General features: G+C 45.7%; 1 protein-coding gene across 4 annotated transcripts in view; it reads right to left on the bottom strand.

Moving 5' to 3' along the window:
* The window catches only part of ikzf2 (IKAROS family zinc finger 2), a 195,111-nt gene that overhangs the window by 134,933 nt on the left and 40,043 nt on the right, over positions 1-20,135 (bottom strand). For all 4 annotated transcript variants that reach the window (XM_067988114.1, XM_067988116.1, XM_067988118.1 and 1 more), the window contains exon 2: positions 14,883-14,972. In XM_067988114.1, coding sequence (XP_067844215.1) covers positions 14,883-14,916 — 34 coding nt within the window. In that variant the 5' untranslated portion in view covers positions 14,917-14,972. The remainder of the gene's footprint in view (positions 1-14,882; positions 14,973-20,135) is intronic.

Raw genomic sequence — 20,135 nt, 5'->3', positions numbered from 1 at the left:
CAAGTCAGGAGTGTGATGGAATACTCTCCACTTGCCTGGATGAGTGCAGCTCCAACAACACTCAAGAAGCTTGACACCATCCAGGACAAAGTAGCCCGCTTGATTGGCACCCCATCCACCACCCTAAACATTCACTCCCTTCACCACTGGCTGCAGTGTGTACCATCCACAGGATGCAGTGCAGCAACTCGCCAAGGCTTCTTCGACAGCACCTCCCAAACCCGTGACCTCTACCACCTAGAAGGACAAGAGCAGCAGGTACATGGGAACAACACCACCTGCACGTTCCCCTCCAAGTCACGCACCATCCCAACTTGGAAATATATCGCCGTTCCTTCATCGTCGCTGGGTCAAAATCCTGGAACTCCCTTCCTAACAGCACTGTGGGAGAATCGTCACCACACGGACTGCAGTGGTTCAAGAAGGCGGCTCACCACCACCTTCTCAAGGGCAATTAGGGATGGGCAATAAATGCCGGCCTCGCCAGTGACGCCCACATCCCATGAACAAAGAAAAAAAAATTGAGAAGTATAAGAAGACAGCTTAGAGGGAGATGGAGGAGCAGAGTCTGGAACATGTCCAGCCTTTCGATAATCATAAAGATTATAAAAAGATTGCAGAGTTGAAATTTCTTGAAGATACCAGGAGGGGCTAAAAAGAAAGCCAGAGATGTCATATGGTATGAGGTTGGAAAGGTAATTCAGAGCTGACTTGCGGATTGTAGTCTTGTCAAATTTCCGGGTCAGTAAATTGAATTTAGTAATTAAAAATCAGGGATTGCCTGGAGGTCTGAGGGTAAGGGTGGTTATTTTTCATAAACACTTGATTTGGTCTTCAGTGTGTAATTGATACAGCAACTACTTTGCTTCTTTCACTATTTCTCCTCCTTTCCCTTGGCTTCTGACTTGTGTTTTTTCCCCTTCCTCAACTTCTTTAATCTTTCGCTCCTATTTTTAAATTTTCTCTTGTGACTTTTTTATTTTCTCTCCATTTGGTTCATTCCCCTTTTACTGCTTCAGTTCCTTTCAGTGAATGCTACTGTTCTCATCCTGTGAGCTCTACAGTATGATTGCATGTAATTTTAAGTTTGTTTTGTAAAACTTCACACTGCTTCTGGTTCTTTCTCTTTTTTTCTATACTGCAGCTTTTTTCCAACTCTTTCTCCACTTGATCCTTTTCATCTCGCCTTGGCTTGAACCAATCTTGTGTTTGTTAGTTTGCTTTAGTTTTTTTTTCCTTCCTGCAACTGCGTCATGTTGCGGGGCAAAGTGGAGACTGGGATGCCGACTGGGGTAGGGTTGCCAACCCTGCAGGATTGGAGTGGAGTCTCCAGGAATTAAAGATTAATCTCCAGGACACGGCTGCGAGCAAACCAGGAGAAAATTCATAGGGACATTAAAAAAATTGTTGTTTTCATTTTCTTTGAGCACTTTCATTTATTCACTGTAAAAATATTGAAGATGGGAAGATTGGCTGTTTGACTGACAGTCAAGAATCATCCAATCGAGTAACAAAGACCCTGATATTTACGGGGAAGCGGGGAGGATGCGGGGGAGCATGATAGCGCATCTAAGACCTGGAAAGCCCAGGGACACGGAGGTCCTACTGATATTAACGGCAGGATCTCATTAACATTTCCTTCTTCCGTTTCCTGCCCGGCAGCCGGCCAGATTGACAGGTTGGCTGGTTGCCAAAAGAGAAAACCAGCAGCAGGACGCCGCAGCTGGGGACCGTTGCAGAGCCAGGCAGGAGGCTCGAGATCGGACCTTGGTGAGGGCGTGGGGGGTCAGAGCCCAGCAGGAGGTCGAGATCGGGCCTTGGTGAGTGGGGGGGGGATGGGGGTCAGAGCCCAGCAGGAGGCTTTAGGTCGGACCTTGGTTGGTGGGGGGGGGGGGGGGTGAATGGGGGTCATAGCCCAGCAGGAGGCTCTAGGTCAGACCTTGGTGAATGGTGGGGGGAGGGGGGGTCAAAGCCCAGCAAGAGGCTCGAGATTGGAGCTTGGTGAGGGGGTGGGGGAGGGTGGTCAGAGCCCAGCAGGAGGCTTGAGATCGGACCTTGGTGAGTGGGTGGGGGGAGGGGGGATGGGGGTCAGATCCCAGCAGGAGGCTCGAGATCGGAGCTTGGTGAGTGGGTGGGGGAGGGGGTCAGAGCCCAGCAGGAGGCTTTAGGTTGGAGCTTGATGAGGGGGTGGGTGAGGGGGGTCAGAGCCCAGCAGGAGGCTCGAGATCAGAGCTTGGTGAAAGGGGGTGGTCAGAGTCTGGCAGGAGGCTCGAGATCGGATCTTAGTGGGGGTAGGGGTTGCCGATCGTGGCCGCGGTGGGAGCACTGCTCCTCCTGGCCCGCAAGGAACATAAGAACATAAGAAATAGGAGCAGGAGTAGGCCACATGGCCCCTCGATCCTGCTCTGCCATTCAATAAGATCTTCTACCTCAACTTCACTTTCCCGCCCTATCCCCATATCCCTTGATTTCCTTAGTGTCCAAATATCCATCGATCTCAGTCTTGAATATACTCAACGACTGATCATCCACAGCCCTCTGGGGTAGAGAATTCTAAAGATTCACAACCCTCTGAATGAAGACATTTTTCCTCATCTCGGTCCCAAATGGCCGACCCCTTATCTTGAGACTATGACCTCTAGACTCTCCATCTAGGGAAACAGCCTCTTAGCATCTACCCTGTCAAGCCCTATCAGCATCTACTCTATCAAGCCCTCTTATATGTTTCAATGAGTTCACCTCTCATTCTTCTAAACTTCAGAGAATATTGGCCCATTCTACTCAATCTCTCCTCATAGGACAACCCTCTCATTCCAGGAATCAATCTAGTGAACCTTCGTTGCATCCCCTTTAAGGCAAGTATATCCTTCCTTAAGTAAGGAGACCAAAAGAGTGCAATAAAAAGCGGTAACCTGCTGGAGCCGGCAGCTCCTGCCTCCATTTCGCTGCTGGGTTTCCTGAGCCCTGGGAAACCTGTGCGGCAGTTGTTAAATTTAAATGAGGCTCCCAACTGCACTGTGGGAGCCTGATTTAAATACGATAATGAAGTGTTCCGCCTCTCCAAGATGGGACACACGTGCACACTGCGCAAAGTGCCGCCGTAAAAATGGCGGCAGGCATGTAAGCGGATGGCTGGGGACTCTTTCAAGCTTTAAAATTTTTAACCCCAACCTTCCGCCCCGACCGTCTCCTGCCCATTGTGGGGGGAGGGGTTAATAATTAGACTAAAGAATCTGTTCACTTTATACTTAGTATGGAAAGGCGGTGGGTTGCAAGGATAGATGTGTTGGGCGACCAATGGTGGGAGTGTGGGGGCGAGACGGTTGGAGGCGAGAGACCATGCGATGAAACCTCCGGGAATAAGTATAACCAATGTTGGCAACCCTAGTCTGGGAGGGCTAAATCAAGATTTCACCAAAACTATGGGTGAAAATACAGACCAGATAGGGGAGACATTCAACTAATTTCAGGGACCTCTCAAAACAACACCATACGATGACATCACGACTTGGTACAAAACTTTACCAAAACAAATGAAACTATAAGATTACTCATAATTACCCCCCCACCCCCCCCCCACCCCCCCGCAAAGCCACTTAATCAGATCTTTGATGGATTTGAAATGGTTTGTTCTTTCTGAGTACTCAATACATTTTCAACAAAGCATTTGTTTTAAAATTGCCATATTTCTAAACACATGCATGAAAATGCTGATTTGTTAACTAAGAAATGTTACAACTCACTGAATTTGACATGGAGTGAGATAACAGGGTAGACATTAATCAATAAATTGCTATAGTAATAAGATTTTCAATAAAGTGCTCAATGCATTACACATGATTAACAGCGAATGTACAAGGCTGGCAAAAGAACCATGCAACCCATTCAATTGTACAGGGCCCCGAGCCAATCAAGGGCCCTGAGCAGATCCAGTGAAAGGACACCTATGCAATGGTAATAGCTAATCCCTGAACATCCAACATCTTTCTCCCCATCACATTCAGTTAAGCCATAGGGATGAAAAAAGGCAATTTTTATAACTTATGCAAAGGAAGATCCTTCCTTCTTTAATAAATAGTAAAATCACACAACCTGTATTTAAGCTCTGAATAGGGGGTAATTGTGTGACCTGTAGAGCATTATAAAAGGAAAGGTTCATTGTGGACTAGCCCCAATGTGGATTAGACAATGAGGGCATATTATTTTACTTACCGAGAGGAGAGAAAAGCATAAGGAGAACAGAGGATTTGCAGCTCTCCTATAATCAGTCGTAATCCAGGGGACAAGGAGCAGCCTGCATTTGCTGCCTCACCTACCCCTCACCCTCCCGCAGTCATGGCTGAGGTGGGAGAAATTTAGGTACCACTCAGCTACTCAGATATTATACAAGCCCTCACTGCAGCTAAAGTTTTTGAGTTTTCATAATCAGATACTTAAATAACATTGGTGTTTCAAGACCTTTTATATTTGTTCAGTCATTTACATTTGTGTTATCTATCACTTTTCATTTTGTCAATTATTTTTATATTACCTATTGCAAACATGCCTTTTCACAATCATACATGTGCGGATTTTACACCAGATTAATATTATTGTCTAAGTAAAATGTAGGGGTCCCAAACTGAACCTTTGCATGGGGCCCCTGCAAGGCAAATGTTGCTCCTGCATATGTACAAATGCAAACAACATATTTGCATTTGTACATAATGAAGGCTTCTTCGACAGCACTATTCAAACCAGTGACCTCTACCACCTAGAAGGACAAGGGCAGCAGGCACATGGGAACACCACCACCTGCATGTTCCCCTCCAAGTCACATACCATACTGACCTGGAAATATATCGCCATTCCTTCATCGTCGCTGGGTCAAAATCCTGGAACTCCCTACCTAACAGTACTGTGAGAGAACTTTCACCGCACGGACTGCAGCGGTTCAAGAAGGCGGCTCACCAGCACCTTCTTAAGGGCAATTTGAAATGGGCAATAAATGCTGGCCTTGCCTTCGATACCCACATCCCATAAATGAATTAAAAAAACACAAAGACCAACTTTAAAATATTCAGATATGATGTAACAAGCTTCTGTAAAAATGTCACTGATACATTTGATAAACTTTCTTTGAAATTTCTGTAAGAGATGTGTACATAATTAATTTTTCCCTTGTAATTCACCATGTTTCATTGTGTCTTGAACTTTTGGTAGAATTGAAACATTTCTATGTCTCTTGTCATCAGTCTTTTTTTATATGTAAAATAAAAGATAAAAATGACATTGCAAAGACATCTTCTTAATTTTCCAAGATTAAGTTACAGGCAATATTACAACAAATACTCAAGAGATGCCACTGGTGAAATTTGTAATTAGCTGTTGCTGAAATCAGAATTTGAATTTGATGTTTTACATGTCTTAATCTAAGACTTCATGAATTTTGCAGGTCATGTATCCCACTGTTATTGTTGCCAATGTAGACATATATACATGGATAATGGATTTATTGTCGGAAATACTCGTGAGCATCATTAAAGTTGTAAACTTAGAATTGTAAACTTAGAAGAGACATAGAGCTGAGTATCATAGAGGTGGGCAAGAACATGGCAGATGCAGTATAACGTGGATAAATGTGAGGTTATCCACTTTGGTTGTAAAAGCAGAAAGGCAGATTATTATCTGAATGGTGATAGATTGGGAAAAGGGGAGGTGCAATGAGACCTGGGTGTCCTTGTACACCAGTCGCTGAAAGCAAGCATTCAGGTGCAGCAAGCAGGTAGGAAGGCGAATAGTATGTTGGCCTTCATTGCAAGAGGATTTGAGTACTGGAGCAGGGATGTCTTACTGCAATTATACAGGGCCTTGGTGAGACCACACCTGGAGTATTGTGTGCAGTTTTGGTCTCCTTATCTGAGGAAGGATATCCTTGCCATGGAGGGAGTGCAATGAAGGTTTACCAGACTGATTCCTGGGATGGCAGGACTGACGTATGAGGAGAGATTGGGTCGACGAGGCCTATATTCACTAGAGTTTAGAAGAATGAGAGGTGATCTCATCGAAGCATATAAAATTCTAACAGGACTAGACAGACTAGATGCAGGAAGGATGTTCCCGAGGGCTGGGGAATCCAGAACCAGGGGTCACAGTCTCATGATACGGGGTATGCCATTTAGAACCGAGATGAGGAGAAATTTCTTCACGCAGAGGGTGGTGAACCTGTGGAATTCTCTACCACAGAAGGCAATGGAAGCCAAGTTATTAAATATATTCAAGAAGGAGATAAATATATTTCTTAATGCTAAAGGGATCAAGGGATATGGGGAAAAAGCAGGAACAGGGTACTGAGGTAGATGATCAGCCATGATCAATTTGAATGGCGGAGCAGGCCCGAAGGGCTGAATGGCCTCCTCTTGCTCCTATTTTCTATGTTTCCATGTTTCTATGTATCTCATTCATATCTCCTGAATAAGTTGCAAGAGTTGTATGGGACTTGTCTGAAGCTTTATACGTTTCGTAAAGTAAATAGTGAGATAGTTGAAGTATTCAAAATAATATTGGATTGATTTCTCACTTAGCAGAAAGTAAATATGGGTTTGGGATAAGAAAATAAATGGTCAGATCTGGTGTGAGCTGGATGGCTAAATGGCATTGTCTCTGTCCAATTAGTAGAGTATTCCATCAATCAACAAACCCAGGCCTGAAAAAGTTATTCCCTAAACTAATTTAAGTCACAAATCAGACAGTCCATCAGGAAGGCCACCAGTTTAGTGACTGAGAAAATTTGATTCCATCTCTGTAACAAGGGATTGAAAGATTTTTACATTTGTTTTGGGGAGTGGATTCCATGATCCATCCACTTAAAATGATATTTTGCGCAATGTATTATGTGATTCTGTCCCCTTTTCCATGAAAATCTCAAATGTGTGGTGGCATCAATCAGTTTCAGGAATCAACATGCACAGCATTTTCAGTGGCATTCATTGCTAAGTATTAGCCAAAGTATATCCACCCACCCTCCAAGCAATTTCAGAGCAAGGTCAAATTTGAACCCATGCTTTGAGCTTTTATAATGCACAGGTGCATTAATCTCCAGTTCTGGAAATTTAGAAGACTTTGGTCTGTCTATTTACAAAAAGCCACAAGTGTTGCAGGCACAGGTGAATTATAGTGGCCTTTTACATGATGAAACAGATCCGGTAATAGGGTTATAAATTTTGCAAGATTTAATTTATTCTATAGATTAACTTTTTAACATGCTATGAAAACTATCACATGATTACTAACTCCAATCAATCACTGCTTTTATTTTGATATGTAAAACAGAAATTTGTGCTGAGGAGTTATCTCTAAAATCTACAGGCGCTAAATTGGGCCATGTAGCGCCTGTTGTTTCGGCGCTACATGGCCTCTCCAACATCCAAGATGGCGTCTTGGGTGCGCACGCATGTTTCCAGTGTGACGTGCGCCCAGCGCCATCTTGGTATAGGAGTTAGCGCATGCACAAATACCGAACGCCGGAAACATGTAAAGTAGGGAGAAAATGCGTGCAGTCAGTGTGCAACGCTGATTTAAAGTGATAGACACCATTTTGACACCTAACGCTCAATTCAATGCACAGTCTTAATCCCGACCATCTGAACGAGTGCTTGGAGGACCCTCCAACCAGCGCTATTTAAAGGGACCATGCAGGTGTTGCAGGTTAGTTGCCAGATTATTGCTTCTGGCTGTTTTTGGAATAGGAAGTGTTTTTTGAAGCTCCTTATGCTTACTGAGAGTTCCTAGAGTACATTTGAGAGTGCTTTGGCAGATACTGCCTGAGGTTCAGAAAGTTACAACTGTGGTTGAACAACATTCCTGGCAACCATGGGTGGTCAGCTAGGGCTCCCACTGGGCATTGAGCATGACTGGGAGCATGCAGAGAGGCCATGCATAGCAGCTTAAGCTGTGAGGAGTTGGAGGATGAGGAGGCAGAGGAGGCACAGGGCACTGAGCAGGAGGCCTTATCCAATGAGGGCCTTTCGGGACCAATGCTCCTGCTTCAACATGACTGAGGAGGATTGCATCCGACGCCTGAGGTTCACCAAGGAAGCCGTGACCGAGATCTGTCAACTGGTGCAGCCACAACTGCGGCCATAGAGCAGGGCAAGAACAGCATTGCCTGTGGCTGTGAAGGTCACCGTGGTGCTGAATTTCTACAGCTCAGGAGCATTTCAGGCCTCTGCTGGCGACATGTGCAACATCTTGCAGTATGCAGTACACTGCTGCATAAGGGAGGTCACAGACGCACTGTACCACATGAGGAACAGGTTCATCACCTTCCCTCTTAACAGAGACAAGCAGAACAAGCAAGCACGGGGGTTCGCTCGCATTGCTGGCTTCCCCGTGGTGCAGGGTACCATTGACTTCACGCAAATTGCCCTGCATGCCCCGCATATCAACTCGGCTCTCTTCGTCAACGTGCAGTTGGTGTGTGACCACATGCATGGAATCATGGAGGTCGATGCCTGCTACCCTGGGAGCAGTCACGACGCCTTCGTCATTCAGCAGTCCAACGTGCCAGCTATCTTTCACCCGGCTCGGCAAGTCAAAGGCTGGCTACTGGATGCCGTGGCTCATGACTCCGGTCAGGAGCCCATGCATACGTGCACAGCAGGCCTATAATGAGAGCTATGCTGCCACACGCAACATCGTGGAGTACACCATAGGCCTCCTCAAACAGCATTTGCACTGCCTAGACCAATCTGGAGGAGCCCTGCAGTACTCCCCTGGGTGGGCAGAATTGTGGTGGTTTGCTGCATGCTGCACAACCTCGTCATCATGAGGGACCAGCCTTTGCCACCAAAGATTGGAGAAGATCCTGAGCCAGAGCTGGAGGAGGAGGAAGCTGTGGAGGAAGAGGCTGAGGAGGAGGAGGAGGGGGAGGAGCCGGAAGAGTAAGTGGAGGAAGACGCAAGGGTGCAACAGGGACCACACGCTTTGTCTGCAAGGGTGGTGGGAGGCTGCTGGCCTTCAATGGAGGAGCGTGCAGATGGCCTTGGAGGATGACCTTGAGCAGCTCTGGGCCAGGAGGGCCCAGCTTCAGACTGCACCATCTCAGTGTAGTTGCAGCAGTCTGGCTTGGCTGGCTGATAGGCAACAACAAGGGCACTGGCGGAGTGGCAGGGGTGAGAGCAGGAATGCTGTCGTCCTGAGAGAGGACAACAGGTTCGACTGCCATGGCACCACTGCCATTCTCCCAGGGCGGTGCCTCAGCAATCCTGGTGATCAGCTAGAGAACGGATTGCTGGAGTGCTGTGACACCCTGGAAGCCCTGTTCTACAGTGGTCTCCAGAGCCACGATAGCAGCAGTCTGAGCTTCCATTGCAGCAGTCTGAGCTTCCATTGCAGCAGTCTGAGCCTGTAACGCAGCAGTCTGAGCAGCAACCGTAGAGTGCAGACCTTTGATAACATTGGTTTGTGCTGCAATGGAAGTCGTGACATCGGTCATCAGATGCTGCATCATGGTGGGCTCCATAGGTGCGCTGATGGAGATGACCACCTGTTCCATGTGGGAAAGGATGGGCTCCAAGCTCTGCGCAAAGTCCTGTGCCAATTTGGAGCTGGACTCCTCCATGCGCCTTCTCATTGTGCGCAGGCTTTCTGGAAGGCTTTCCAGTGCCTTGAGAATTTGGTGGTGTACGCCCATCAGCCATCTTCTGTAGCCTGGCCCATTGAAGTCCTCACCTGACTCCTCTGCAGCAGAACTAGTGAGCGACCTCGCCCTCCGGCGAGCTGGCACCTGTGGTATCCGGCTCCTGCACACTTGTGCCCGGTGTCTCACCACATGCGGATCCCTCCTCTAACCTAGCCTCTAAAGGATGCGCAGTGTCAGTCTCTGAGTTGGTGGAAGCAAGTGTGAGATGGAGTGATGGTGTGGCTTCAATGTCCTCCTCCTCTTCCTCCTCCTCCTCGGACGGTTTCCCCACGTGTTTTTGGGTATTTGCAATGACAAAGGGAAACAGGTTGAGTTGTGGAATGGGGACAGGAGCAAGTAAGATGTGCGTGCCGACAGCATCTGCAGCACTTGAGTCAGGAAAGATTATGGGAGGAGGGAGATGTGGGAAAGGAGAAGGAACATTGGAAATGCAGAGACCCCCTTCATCAGGACCTCCAGCACGGCACGTTGTCACGTCTGCAGCGTCGGCCCGCCTAATGATCTGAAGCACTCTCTCCTCCAGGGGGGTGAGGACGTGTAAGCGTCCCCGTTCATCCTTAGGTCTCTCCTGCTGATGGCTGTTATGCGCCACCTTTTCCTGCAAGACGGAGAACATTTTGTCAGTGAGTATCCTGCAAGGTGTGTAGGTGATATACCTGTCATGGTCGAATAGCTGCCAGTGTGTGTGAGACCTGTGAGTGGTGGTTGTGTGGCAAGTGTGATACTATGTGCGGGTGAGATGCAGCATGCCAAGTGCAGACTTGCGTATGGATGGGCAGTGTTTGTTGGTGGGTGGGTGATGGGGAGTGTGATGCATGGAGCAGTGGTGCAGTTGGTAGGATGTGCCACTTGACACTTGCATTCACTCACCTTGACCACTGTGTCAAATCATTGAACTTCTTTCGGGACTGCACCCATGTGCGTGGTGCCATGCTCCTGGCGTTCACTTCTTGCACCACGGTCTGTCAATGCCTGCGAAGCTGCAGTCTGGAGGGTTTCCTGCTACTTTGCGGGTACATGCTGGCCCTCCTTTCTACCACCCCTTCCACCAGTGCCTCCAGTGCATCGTTGGAGAAGCGTGGGGCCCTCTCTCGCGCCGGTCCTGCCATCCTTGCGACCATCCTAGTGAACTGTGCATGTCCCATTTAAAATGTGCACCTGCACCTTTAAGAGGTGCAGGCTGCTGATGACTTGCGCTGAGCATGCCTCATTTCCGACTTCCTCATTCTCCGTGCAGCCTCACGGGTAGTGCTGGCTGCACGGAGTTATCATGCTAAGTAGCGGGCAGCATGAAGTTCACGTGCTGCCTGCATAGGGGCCATCGGATGCAGGGTATTAGCGCATCATGCTACCCGCGCCCGAAAATGGCCCTTATTGATTTCTTGCCCCTACATGTCTAAATGTGCTATCAGTTTGACTAAGTTGGCAGCACTCTTATCAGAAGATTGTGGGTTCAAGCCCTATTCCAATACTTAAACATATAATCTAAACCGATACTTTAGTGCAGCGCTGAGAGAGTGCAGCAGTGTTGAGAGTGCTGACCTTTGGATGAGACATTAATCTGAGGCATCATCTGATTATTCATGTACATGTAAAAAACCTGTGGCACTATTCCAAGAGGAGCAGTGGTTTTGGCTTTTTATTTCTCCCTCAATCAAGACCACCAAAAACAGCACATGGGCTGTTTCTGGGAAATGTAATAAATACATTGGGGGTGGGGGTTAGTGCAAATTGGGGATAGTGAATTGGCTGCCAATTCACTATCACCTGCTTGCACTATTGCCCGTTTTGCTATACCACCCAATATAAATTTCATCTGCGTTATTTTCTGACTTTATATTGTTCTATAGTATAAATGGGTTACAGACTCACAGGTAAATAATTTTGATCCATTGTTGATTTTGTTGGCTTGGAACACAGGAAAGTAGAAATAAGAAATGATCATTCAACACATCCAGCTTACCCTGTCGGTTAGGTTCATATACGGGGTTGGGACAGTTCTTCAAGTGAGCAGGTGAGCAGGACCTACATTTAGTGTAAGATTTCACATTAGAATATATATTCCTATCTGCGTAAAATATCAAAAATAGTTCATCCCCCCCCCAAACAAAAAGCTAACATATTTGGCAAGAAATTGGTTCATGTGATGTGGTCAAGAGCATGCGCCAGGAGCTGGAAACACGAGGCTTCTTTGAAATTGGACCTCAGGCATCACCAGCCTAATTCTGGCGAGCCTTACCAGTTGGCTCCCTAAGAATTTGGGCCAGCTGCAATGTCAGGTAGGTCCTGGGATTGGGGAGGAGGAGAACAGGAGGGGTGAGAGCAGGCCATCAGCAGTCCTCCCTCTGGCTCCACAAGAAGGTAAGTTTCAAAAAAAGAACTTACCTTTTTGTTGGGCCGTAGCAAAAACAGGAAAACCTGAGCGGACTATGCCCAGCACTAGGCACGAGGCCCTTCATTAGCATATGCAAGAGGCTTAATGCCAGTTTAAGGCAGCCGCCAGAGACACCTAAGTATTGCCAGAGCCAAAATAGCATTGACTGTATTTCAAGCGCCCTTGAGTGGGGACATAGCCCCGCAAAATTAGACCTTTTTACCTCTGTTTCCTGCCCAAAAAACGGGCGCAACGAGGTCTATTTCTCCTGTTCGAAACCCTCCAGTGATTTCTGTATATAGAACATACTGCTCCAAGAAAAATGTAAGTGTTATCAGCTGGTTTCATGCTATCATTCAAATAGTTGTTTGACACCATTCACAAAGTTGTTTGCACCAAATTAGATAATGTTATGGGATTAAAATGAGATGTCTGATTATCAGATGTATTTTATGTGTCATGGTTGGTTAAGTAGCTGTTGTATCATTATAATTTCCTCAGGAGAATCTCAGTGTACACAGTAATGAAAATAGTTTTTACCTTCAAATTTATGCCTATTGTGTATTTATATATATTTTATGTTTGTATATTTTAAGAACTATATTTAAGACATAGTAATAAATAATAAATAGTAATAAATCTAAGAATAATTTGCACAAAATATGAACACCTTGGTCTGTCTTGTGCGTCTATAAGTAAGTGAAAGCCATTTTTGCCTTGAGTAATTTCTGGTAGTTTGTTTAAATAAAAAAAAAATCACCCGTTGGCTCATTTAGTGAAAGCAATGAGTGGCTGCACCATAAAGACCAGAAGATCCAAAGTGTGGTTCCAAGTCGGAACGGGAGAATTTATAATGGGGAACAGGGTAATGGCAGAGCAATTAAATAAATACTTTGGTTCTGTCTTCACGGAAGAGGACGCAAATAACTTCCCAGAAATGCTGGGAACCAAGGGACTAGTGAGAAAGAGGAATTAAAGGAAATTAGTATTAGTAAAAAAATAGTGCTGGAGAAATTAATGGGACTGAAAGCCGATAAATCCCCAGGACCTGATAATTTGCATCCCAGAGTACCAAAAGAGGTAGCCATGGAAATAGTGGATGCATTAGTTGTCATCTTCCAAAATTTTATTGATCATGGAACAGTTCCTGCAGATTGGAGGGTGGCAACTGTAACCCCACTATTTAAAAAAGGAGGGAGAGAGAAAACAGGGAACTAAAGACCAGTTAGCGTAACATCAGTAGTAGGGAAAATGCTGGAGTCTATTATAAAGGATGTGATAACAGGACACTTATAAAATATCAACGGGATTAGACAAAGTCAACATGGATTTATGACAGGGAAATCATGTTTGACAAACCTACTGGAGTTTTTTGAGGATGTTACTGGTAGAATAGATAGGGGAGAACCAGTGGATGTAGTTTATTTGGATTTTCAGAAGGCCTTTGATAAAGTCCCACATAAAAGGTTAGTGTGCAAAATTAAAGCACATAGGATTGGGGGTAATATACTGGCATGGATTGAAAATTGGTTAACAGACAGGAAACAGAGAGTAGGAATAAATGGGTCTTTTTCGGGATGGCAGGCGGTGACTAGTGGGGTACCGCAGGGATCAGTGCTAGGGCCCCAGCTATTCTCAATATATATCAATGATTTGGATGAGGGAACTAAATGTAATATTTCCAAGTTTGCTGATGACACAAAACTAGGTGGGATTGTGAGTTGTGAGAAGGATGCAAAGAGGCTTCAAGGCGATTTTGACAAGTTCAGTGAGTGGGTAAATACATGGCAGATGCAATACAATGTGGATAAATGTGAAGCTATCCACTGCGGAAGGAAAAACAGAAAGGCAGAGTATTATTTAAATGGTGATAGATTGGGGAATGTTGATGTACAAAGGGACCTGGGTGTCCTTGTACACCAGTCACTGAAAGTAAACATGCAGGTGGAGCAAGCAGTTAGGAAGGCAAATGGTATGTTGCCTTCATTGCAAGAGGATTTGAGTATAGGAGCAAGGATGTCTTACTGCAGTTATACAGGGCCTTGGTGAGGCCACACCTGGAGTATTGTGTGCAGTCCTGGTCTCCTTACCTAAGAAAGGATATACTTGCCATGGACGGAGTGCAGCGAAGGTTCACCAGACTGATTCCTGGGATGGCAGGACTGTCACATGAGGAGAGATTGGGTCAACTCGGCCTGTAGTCACTCAAGTTTAGAAGAATGAGAGGGGATCTCATTGAAACATATAAAATTCTGACAGGGCTAGACAGACTTGATGCAGGGAGGATGTTTCCTCTGGCTGGGGGGGTCCAGAACGAGGGGTCACAGTCTCAGGATATGGGGTAAAAAATTTAGGACTGAGATGAGGAGAAATTTCTTCACTCAGAGGGTGGTGAACCTGTGGAATTCTCTACCACAGAAGGCTGTGGAGGCCAAGTCACTGAATATATTTAAGAAGGAGCTAGGTAGATTTCTAGACACAAAAGGCATCAAGGGGCATGGGGAGAGAGCGGGAATATGGTATTGAGATAGAGGATCAGCCATGATCATATTGAATGGCGGAGCAGGCTCGAAAAGCCGAATGGCCTACTCCTGCTCCTATTTTCTATGTTTCTATGTTTCTATGGAACTGACTTTCAGTTGGGATAACGGTAATATCACCACAACTGGTTGCAGCATCCCTAAGATAGGGAAGGGAAAATCAGGGTTTCCTTAATTGCTATTCAGTAATCCATGATGGAAATTGTGTGTTTGCAGATGTCAGGGGATGACAGAATTGAGGTCTGGTGTGATGCTACCAAGTTCAAATAACCTACCCAATACTCACTTTCCAGGTTCACATGAAGAATGGCTGCGTGCATCAGGTATTGGAGGGTGACCGGTGAAAGTAGAGTTACACTCCAACAGGAATTAATGTCTTCAGGAGAGGAGGGAAGAAAACAAACCCAAAGAAAATCAACAAAGCCTTCCATGTCTCATTCTAAACTGCAAAACCATGAAATAGTTGTAGATTGTACAATAGCTTATATTTAGAAGAGAAAAACAATTATGTTGCAAGATTACTACTCAATAATGGCATAAAATAAAAATACATATATTTTGTAAAGTACAATATGCAAATGTAAGCAGCGTGGCTTTAAATTCAAGGTTTATAATCCAGAAGGTACAGGAATTCCTTTCTTGAGCATGTCAAGATCCATAGGTTTAATTAATTTTTTCAAGGTGTTTTTCAAACTAGGACAGCAAAAATTGATGTGGTTCTCAAGGCACCATGAACCTCTGTGTGGTATTTATGGAAGGTTAAAGCATTGTTACAGCGTTGTGTTTCTGTATTTTGACAAAACCTTGTGACTAACTCCAAAGTCAGTGAACCTGCCACATCATTCATTTTTAAAATTTCTTATTCATTTTTGTGTGAATTGTTGTGTTCATCAAGATGAGAAATGTCAACAATGGGAAATTGAACATTTTCCCAATGTTTGCAGTGTGTGTCAGTATTAAGCATTCTCAGATCAAGTACGGTATAGGATAGATGTACAATAAACCATTCTACTTGGACCCACTGATGTACCTTGATCTCAATCTCTGAAAAACATTCCCTGCCACGCCAGTCATTCTTATGGCCTTTCTGAATGCAACTGTCAATTTACTACCAATTGGTGTCAAACAATGGGCAGTTTATATTGTGTACATATACCCAGTGGGAACATAGCTGGTCTTTTCACTTAGAACCTTAATAGCAAGCAGAGAGGAGACTTTAAACCTATCAGTTATGGATGTATTCAAGCACAGGTCCCAGAAGTAAAGTGAAATGTTTTAACCCACTGTGCCACTAAATCCGCTTAAATTCCTTATTAAGCGGAAGAAAAGTATAATGGGAATATTTGTTCGAAGTACTTCTCCTTTATAAAAGAAGAAAATAATACACTCACCATAAACTACCTCAGTAAAAACTCCCTAATACAATAACAACTTATATTTATATAGTACCAAGGTATCACACTGATGACCAATGGGCAGGGCCTCATGCATCCCTGGATAGCTCCTTAGTAAAGATTGGGGGCTATGATTTCAAACCAGCTCGAGAACTGCCCTAGAGCTGGCTAATGCTGGGAAAGCATGATATAGCCTGTATGTTGTGCCTCAAAGACAGGCAGTTCTCAGAGTGATTTATGGTTTCATTCCCTTTTATTTACTATGCAGTCATTCTGGGACACTCCCCGCTGATCACATTACCAGTGTCATTTAGTGGGGAGGGAGACCCAACTTTCAGGCTTTTATGCTGCCAATAAAATGTACAAAACATATGAAAGATGAAGGACAGGAAAAGACCAGCTGGTCCATCAAGCCAGTAAGTAAATTTGATGTTTTTATATGCTCTCTGTCCAATCAGAATTCTGTCTGAGGGATAAATTCTACTCAGTAGCATGTTGATTAGAGCAAGACCACTGGACAATTGTGTGAGATAATTGACAATTATTGACAAATTGACAATACAGTGTATTGTTCTGTTCAATTTTAGCAGTGGTTTTGGAAAACCAGTCATATGGGAACTACATTGAAAATAAGTGAATGGATGTGCCCAAATGATTGGCTACAAAAATCTTAATGAGCAGTCTCAACAATTCTTTGCAAATTTTTCATTCTGCACACAGACTTGCACCTAACTTATCTGACTGCCAGCTATCTGCCAATGTGCGAATTAATTATATTGCAGGATTAATTATGATATTTAATAGGAACTATGTGATATTCATAGAATCAAGCTAAATAAATACTTTTACATGTCTAATTATTGTTTTATTATTGCATTGTAATAATGATTTGGATGTTAAGTTAATATAGTGCAAATAAAAATTGAGTTTTGTTTTTGACTTTTACTGTGGCTATTTAATATGGTAAAGGAGTCCATCAAAAACACTAGTGATTCAGTTACCATGGGTGGCTGCACAGTTGCACAGCTCCTGGCCATTTTTGATATTATGTGACTTACTATATGTCTAAAATCTTAAGATTCACCTTGAAATGTGGTCATTATTTTCTCTGCACAGCTTGATCTTAACAGTGACCAGAGTTGCATCATGAAGGTCAATACCCTTAGTTTGAAATTGAAATGTTTGTCCTTACTATCACTACCTCATCACTACCTCATTAAAAAACCACCATGGTTTAGAGAAAGTGGCCTGTTGGGCCTTCACTTTTTGGGTGAAAATGAATCCCCTGTTTGAAAATATTTTATGCTTACCAGCAGTTCTTTTGTGGCATTTCACAATGAGGTAAAGCATACACAGTCTTATAAAAATAGAGATGTTGGCCCCAATATTACCAGGGAGGCGGGTTGGCAGCAGTGGGGGGGCCACTGGGCGCGTGGGTAACCCGCCCAGTAAAATCCGTCCATCCCCCACGTGATCGGGGGTAAATTGAAACCACTTACCGTGGCTTCCGGGTGTCCCGCCGGAAACCTGCACAACGGGCGGACTGTGCACTCACATCACAGGCTGTTAGCTGGAGGAGTTCTACTTAAAGGGGCAGTCCTCCAATGACTGATCCTGCAGCAAACAACCAAAATTATAGATTGGAGCAGCCCATAGGAAAGGCTGCTCCCAGATTTACTGATGACTCACTCCAGGTCTTACTGGATGGGGTGAGGAGGAGGAGGGATATTTTCTACCCGGCGGACGGAAGTGGCCTGTCTCTGCCACCAAGAAGGCCTGGCAAGAAGTGGCAGAGGAGGTCACCAGCAGCAGCAACGTCTCCCGCACATGGATTCAGTGCAGGAAGCGCTTCAATGACCTAACTAGGTCAGCCAAAGTGAGCACACTTACTCATTCTCCTACACTCCGTCTTCCACATCACCACCTCCATCCCACAACTCCTTCAGCACTGCCAACACTACTCTATCACATAATTTCTTACACCCACTCAAAGCTCATCCTCAACTTACCTGCACTTACTCACCTCCGCAGTACTCATCCCATCACTATCACTCAACCCAATCCTCATACAATGTCATGGCTCTGTCTCATACTCACCTTCTGATGCATCTTTCACGGTCAGCCTCACCCAAACCACGTTACCATCCCTCACTCACGCCTCTCTACTTTCTCCCCTTATAGGAGAAGAGAGCCCAGAATGCACGGGAGAGGGCGAAGACCGGAGGGTGGCTGCAACATCAGGTCGTCCTCACAGACACGGAGCGGGAGGCTCTTGAAGTGAGCCGCATCCTCGAGTGCCTGACCCTCGGGGATACCGAGACTGCCACCCGACAAACGGCTGGTGACAGAACTTTAACATTCAGCACTCACAATAGCAAATGATGTTAACACGCCTTGCCGTCTTCAGCATCTCAACATCTGTCATCATACTTAATATTGCCTTCTGTTCTCTTACAGGGCCTTCAGCGATTGCTGTGACGGCAGAGGTCGATTCCCCAGAGGACCTGCCGGCCTCTGAGGGGGCACCATCACATCTGAGCGAGCCATCCACCAGCGCAGATACACACACCTCAGTACATCCCCGTCCTCACTTAGTTGGGGTTGCACATGGTGACTCACCACACACATGTGAGCATCAGCAGACAATGGTGGCAGGGGCAGCTGTGGAGAGTCCGCGTCGGTGGGAGCATTCTTCTCCAGGCTTTGCTCAGCTGGACACAGATGCTGAACCCTGGGGGCCATCCTTTAAAAGGAGAATGATCGAGGGGCAGCAACACATTTGCGAGGTGCTGGAACAGGTGCCACGCGCACTCTCCACAATCGCGCAGAGGATGGAGGAGTTCAATTCTTGCATGAGTGGAATGATGGCACAGGTACAAGAGGGGATCTCTGAGATACTGTCACAGGGACGTGAGGGCATCTCTGAGATAGTGTCGCGGGTAAGTGCGGGAATGTCTGCGATGGAGGGAAGGCTAGCCTCCATTGAGCTTCAAGCACGACTCACCAATGAGTCCACTGAGGCCCTAACAACCGCCCTTCGGACTCATGGTGAGCAACTTTCTGCCGCCTTAAAAAGGCAGGCAGATACACTATCACTGGCCTTACAAGGCTTCACACATGTCCTCCAAACTGTCGTCCAGCAGGGTGGTAGGAGTGATGTGGGCCTGGCCCAGGAGAGGGATGATGGCGAAAGGGGACATGGAAGTGAGGACACCACTCAAAGCACTACCGCGTCTCACTCGTTGCCCCCCTCTCAACCAATACCCGCAATGCTGCCTCCTCTCCAGGTGGTCAAGTCTGCCCCTGCACAGGTGCAGGTGGAGCAGTCTTTGGAGGGGCCCTCACAGGCACCAAAACCCAGAGGGCGTAGGCCCAAAGCATCTAATCGGTCAAGGCATGAACAAGAGCAATCTGCCACTACCTCTGCTGCTGGCACAGGGGAAGCACCACGCAGGAGTAGTCGTAAGCGTAAGGCAAAGGTTTCGTGAGCATTAAGGGGATGCACAAGGGTGTTTGACAGTTTGTCATGTTTTTTATTTATATTTGATTTTTGTTAATGGCACATTAAATATTACTATTGTCATCATTTCTGCCACATCTTGGCCATTCTTGACCGGCTTGTGAAATAAGTCCCTTTCATGTGGTTCACCATGAGCACCCACACTTGATGCCACTCATTGGGTCACCCTGCAGTGGGTGTAAGTGTAGATGCACGACTATTTTGTGCAGATGCCTGTGGCACAGCACTGTGTTGTAGAGCTCCACGTGGTGGAGGTGGACGGCGTGGCTGGCAAGGTTGGTGATGTTGCTTGTCGTTGGATGAAGTGATGAATGCAGCTATGGCGCCCCCCATCCTGAGGGTGTGAGTTTGAGGGGGTCTGCAAAGTAGGTAAATGTGTTTGCACAGCAGAGTTTAGGGTATAAATTAAGAATTTTGAGTAGAAAAACAAAGGTGTTGCAGCCAAAACTTTGTCTGAAGTGACATTGTGCCCTGCTGCAATAAATGAGGTATTCCCCCCAACTGTCAAAAAATCCTTTGCATCTCTCACTGGCTACTGGCTGAAACACGTCTGCTCCAACAGGAAGCGTTTCCCACAGCACAGGAAACACGCTGAGAATCCTTCAAAATTGCACCCCTGCCAAAA

This window comes from Heptranchias perlo, chromosome 7 (assembly GCF_035084215.1).
Source record: "Heptranchias perlo isolate sHepPer1 chromosome 7, sHepPer1.hap1, whole genome shotgun sequence".
NCBI classification, from domain to species: domain Eukaryota; kingdom Metazoa; phylum Chordata; class Chondrichthyes; order Hexanchiformes; family Hexanchidae; genus Heptranchias; species Heptranchias perlo.
Note: the sequence above shows the minus strand (reverse complement) of the source record. Positions and strands in the feature narration are given on the sequence as shown.